A 5705-nucleotide genomic window follows, 5' to 3' on the forward strand; every position below is an offset into this window, starting at 1 on the left:
ATTTAAATATTTTTAAAAAAATTTTAATACTTTTAGTACTCTTTACTCTAATAAAATTAATAAAATTATAATACAAAATTTAAAAAATATTTTATACAAAAAATAATGGTAACAATTAAAAAATTTTATTTAAACAAAATAATAAGAATTTTATAAAAAATAATAATATGCATGAGAAAATATTGAAGAAACAATATTATAAAAAAAACAACAAAATTCATCTTATAGATAACAGAACACAGTTGGTACATAGAAATAAATTTCAGTTCAATGTGACAAGTTGAACGCAAAAACTAGAAATGGTAGCTTTCGGTAAACGTAGGTAAATAGTAGAATAAAGTTTACATTAAATACTAATAAAGCTTATATAAATAGATATTTGTGTAAAATATTTTTATCTACCATATCTATTTCTACCGTATATGCAGTGGAAATATAAGAGAAATTCATACACACATAATTTATAAAAATACTATTAATTAATAAGCCTTGTATTCAAAAGTTTTTAATTAAAAATTTAATATATGAAATATTTACTATTTTAACAAATCTTATATTTATTATTTTTTTATATATTTAATTTGTAAAAAGATATATCAATAAACATTTTTCTCATATTTATAATGCATATAAATTAAATCATTTAATTATGTTTCAAATATTAATTATTTACTTATTAATCTTTCTTATTATTTTTTTGTAATCTTTGCCAGTAAAATTTTAGACGTAATAACTAACAACATTAAAATGTAGGAATAATGGAGTTGGTCATTTTTTTCTGCAATTAATTTCAGTAAAAGTTGGATTTAAGAAATATTTGTAGAAGCTAACCATTTATTTTTATCAGTATATAACCAATACTTAAAAAATACTTTTCAACATGTGTGTGCACTAGTATATTAAGGTTATTAATTCAGGGTAAAGTTCTTGAACAAATAGAATGTTATTCAATATTATATTAAGTTGGATTGAGTTATAAAGTTTGATTTAAAATTTTTTTATATAAATCGAATGAAGTAAATTCAATTTACATGCATTAATAATAAATTAAATGAAACAAATTCAATTTATAATTGGACGATATTTAGAAGGTTATTCTAAGGCCAATTATTTTGATTTACTATACAACATTAAAACTAAGTAAATCGAGCATAATAGATTCGATTCACTTAACATAATGAGCCAACACAAATCGATTTAAGTTAATTTGATTTAGAGTACGAGTCTAACTCTAAGGTATATAAATATGAACATAATACTAAATCTTTAATACTAAATCTTTATTAGAGTGGTATTTACAATGACCAGTGAGAAAAAAATTTTAGTTTTTGTGTACTACAAAAGTACAATTAAAAAAAATTAAAAGAAATAAAATTTAATAATAAAGATTCATTGAGTATTTTTATATTATCAAATTTTTTATGAATTTCGTTGAGTTTTAGATTATAATAAAAAAATTAAGATTACATGGCATGAAATAGATGAAAAATTTATTTTAGTTAAAAATAATAATAAATCGAATTTATTTCATTCTATTCATATGATAAATCAAATTTAATAGTTTAAATTTACAAAGAGTAATGAACATTGAACTTAGACCTACATGTAAGGTGTTTGATTTTGGAACATTCATCTAATATTAAATGTTATTCTATCTATTAAGTGCTTTACCCTATTAATTCATATAGACATGTATAGTGCATATAAAAACTAGTAAGATGTCAAAATTAAAGCTTTCTAAACTTAGTCACCCGCATAGCATTTTAAATGACTAATGATTTCAGGGTAACTGAATCCAAGTTTATTTTTTAATCAAAAATAAAAAAATTCAAATACGTAATTTTTTACCTGAATACGAAAAAAATATATCATTTAAATTCTAACTTATTGATAATTGAATCCAATTTTACACATTTAAAATCAGATAAAAATATCAAATGACGTCATTAAAGAGAAAGAAAGGAAGAAACAAGAATGTTTGACTATGAAAAAGAGCAAGCAGAAAGTAGTCCAGATTCACTAACGCAATCTCTATATACAATACAAACTTTTGTATCTGAATCCACCATGTATCTTACTCTCACTCCCAATCCCAAACATTCCCCAACGCAACACAATGATCACACCTTCTCTCAGTTTCCTCCTCCTCCTCTTCACGGTGGCCTCTGCAGTGCCAAGTTTCTTGAACTACAGTTGCATCACCGCCAACAACCCAGCCAGCACCACCTATCTCAACAACCTCAACATCCTCTTAACCAACCTCACTTCCAACACACAAATCGACTACGGCTTCTACACTTCCTTCTTCGGTCACAACACTGACACAGCCTACGCTATTGGCATGTGCAGAGGAGACGTCAACCTCAACGATTGCCGAAGCTGCCTCAATGATTCCAGACTACTTCTCACTCAGATATGTCCTAACCACCAAGCCGTTGGTTGGTACGAATACTGCATGCTTCGGTACTCCAACCTTTACATGCTCGGAAGAGTTGCGGATCATCCACAATTCTCTTTGTGGAATCCCTACTTCATTTCTTCCAAAGAGTTCAATCAGTTCAACAAATCACTCAACACCTTGATGGACAATCTCAGAATCGAAGCTTCTGGAGGTGACTATCGTCGTAAGTATGCCTTCCAAAACGTGACTTCTGGAATTCAGAGCTTCAAGAACATATTTGGCCTTGCACAGTGCACACCTGATTTATCTCTGCAACAGTGCGACTATTGCCTGTCTGGGGCATTTTCGGAAATTCAAGCTTGCTGTAATGGTAGGAGAGGTGCCAGGGTTATCAAACCCAGTTGCAACATTAGATATGAAATCTATCCTTTCTTGACGCCTACCATTGATGCATCCTCACCGTCAAACCCTCCAGGTAAAGAAACCTCATCATGTTTGTTTCCCTATTTCTTCTCTGTTAACCAAGGAAGCTGATATGTGCAGAAAAAGGTAGCAATACATCACGAATCACCGTCATCATAGTTGTTGTTGCTGTTGCTGTTGTTGTTGCTACTATTTTGGTGCTCAGTTCTATGTACGTCTATTCAAGAAAGAATTTTCAAAGTAAGTGTTGAGTGTTGACTTCTTTACTTAATTTTGTGATGCATATGCTCCTAAAATTTGAAGTGGCAACACTGTCAACCGAATTGTTTCCATCAAATTTTAGAATGATTCTATGCATTAATTACTCAATCATTGTTTGTTATACGGAAAGAAAAGAAAAAACAGGGGAATTCAATAGTCTTTCTATTCTAGTTCTACCTTTAAGAGATGTAAGTTTAACTCACTATCCTTATTTCAATTGTGAAGCTGATGATTGGGATGAAGAAATCATAGCTGATGAATCATTACAGTTCACCTTTGATACCATACGAGTTGCTACAGAGGATTTTTCATATTCTAATAAACTAGGAGAAGGTGGATTTGGATCTGTTTATAAGGTAAAATACCGCTATTTCACTCCAATAGATATCATTTTTTTATTTTATTTTTTATTTGGTCAAAATATAGTATGATATATTCTCAGGGAAAGCTTTTCAATGGTCAAATGATTGCTGTGAAGAGGTTATCGAAGGACTCAGGCCAAGGAGAGATGGAATTCAGGAATGAAGTGCAGTTATTAGCTGAGCTTCAACACCAAAATTTGGTTAAGCTTCTTGGTTTTTGCTTGAAAGGAAGTGAAAGGTTACTTATCTATGAATTTGTTCCCAATAAAAGCCTTGATTACTTCCTATTTGGTAGGTTCCTGATTAGACTATTACTCATCAATTTTATTTCAATACAACTATATAAATATTAAACTACAAACATAAAGCTAAGTTCACGATCGACTATGGTCTTTGGTGTTTATGTAGATCCAACCAAGCGCAGACAATTGGATTGGATAAATAGATTCAAAATCATTGAAGGTGTTGCACGAGCCCTACTTTATCTTCACGAGGATTGTAAGACACGTATTATACACCGAGATCTAAAACCAAGCAATATTCTCTTAGACGAAGAGATGAATGCTAAACTATCAGATTTTGGATTGGCACGGTTATTTATTGTGGACCAAAATCAAGGAAAGACCAGTAAAATTGTTGGTACATAGTAAGTATTAGAATACACTCAAGTTTTTTTCTTAGTATCATTAGCCTTAGCAATTAAAACAAAGAAGTTAACATTTATGTTTGAAATATTTTTATGTAGTGGATATATGGCGCCCGAATACGCTATGTACGGACAATTTTCAGTAAAGTCAGATGTGTTTAGTTTTGGCGTCCTAGTTCTTGAAATCGTGAGCGGCCAAAAACACAATTGCACACGCCACGGAGATACTTTAGAGGAGTTACCCCTAACCTTTGTAAGTTTATATTTTTCACTATTACATGACATCTTCATTTTTGTCAAAAGTAGAGTACAATTTAGAAGATTATGTGTTCCTAGACATTCATGAAGAAATTATATTATTGCAGGCATGGAGAAGTTGGATGGAGGGCAGAGCTGCAAATATTATAGATCCATCACTAAGCAACAATGCAGAAAATGAAATATTGAGATGCATTCACATTGGTTTGCTGTGTGTTCAAGAGAATTTAGTTGAGAGACCAACCATGGCTTCCATTGTATTGATGCTTAATAGCTCATCTCTGAGTCTTCCAGTACCAATGGAACCTGCGTTTTTTGCGGGAAATAGAGCCAAAAGCCCTCGAATTGCAGATAAACAGTCAGATGAGTATATTTTAAAGGGAACAAATGAATCAACAGGTATATCAGTTCAAGAGTTTACCATTACTAAGCTATATGCTCGCTAGAATTATGGACATGGTGGTAGTGTCATATGTCATCCATCACTGATCATGTTTCAATCAGAATACACTGTCTTAGAGCTCAAGCAATTAGACCATAGGTCACCTTTGGAATTAATATATCTGTAATTAAGATTATATATTAAATAGTATTTTATCTTATTAATTAGGTACTTTTTAGGTACTCCTGAGGTACTCTAGTGTATATAGATCGTTAAATAAAGTATATTTGTTAAGTTTATGATGTATATGGATAATAGTAATAATAAAGGTAATGAAACTTTTTATCTCTCAACTATTTTTTTCTTTTTTTTCAGAGTCTCCCTCTCATATAGTACTTGCTCCATCGTTTCACCACTCAATTCTATAGGTTTGAATAGAATTTTATCAATATTTAAGACGTGAACATAAATTATGAGCATCATTAGTGGATATATATAACATGCATGGTGTGGCTATTTTACTCTCTTTCAAACGTTGTTCATCTATTTAATTCCTTATATTGGTGAAAATTTTAGTTTTTATTACATTTGTCCTGAATCGTGCAGGACTTAAACTAGGCACACAATCTTTGATTTTGGAAGGCACTTTGTTAGAATTATTTCATTTTTACATATTTGATTTAGGATTTATTCTGATACAGAATAAAGATATATAAAGAATATAAAAAAAGTAAAAATAGAAGTTCCAATATAACACATATGGTAAGTCTCATGATATAAAAATATTTAAAAGAAAAAAATGTTATAATCATAGTATATATAGGCTCTGTATATTAACAGTCTATATTTTAGTTTTTACCATTTAATTCACCCATAATTCATTATTCTTCTTTCACTTCTTACATTTTTTTGCTTCTTGCTTTTAATTATTTTTCTTTTTTATTATTATCTTAAAAATTTTGGATGTGAGAT

At 29.9% G+C, this 5705-nt stretch overlaps 1 protein-coding gene across 1 annotated transcript; it reads left to right on the forward strand.

Annotated features, from left to right (window-relative positions):
- The first annotated feature begins 2006 nt into the window (after positions 1 to 2006).
- Positions 2007 to 5015, forward strand: LOC107467139 (cysteine-rich receptor-like protein kinase 25). Its single transcript, XM_016086177.3, has 7 exons — positions 2007 to 2876; positions 2945 to 3064; positions 3311 to 3441; positions 3528 to 3738; positions 3856 to 4093; positions 4193 to 4346; positions 4459 to 5015. Exons 1-7 carry the CDS (start codon positions 2117 to 2119, stop codon positions 4795 to 4797), a joined length of 1953 nt encoding a protein of 650 aa, XP_015941663.3. The 5' UTR covers positions 2007 to 2116; the 3' UTR covers positions 4798 to 5015.
- The last annotated feature ends 690 nt before the right edge of the window (positions 5016 to 5705 follow it).

Source organism: Arachis duranensis, chromosome 9, assembly GCF_000817695.3.
Source record: "Arachis duranensis cultivar V14167 chromosome 9, aradu.V14167.gnm2.J7QH, whole genome shotgun sequence".
Classification (NCBI taxonomy): Eukaryota; Viridiplantae; Streptophyta; class Magnoliopsida; order Fabales; family Fabaceae; genus Arachis; species Arachis duranensis.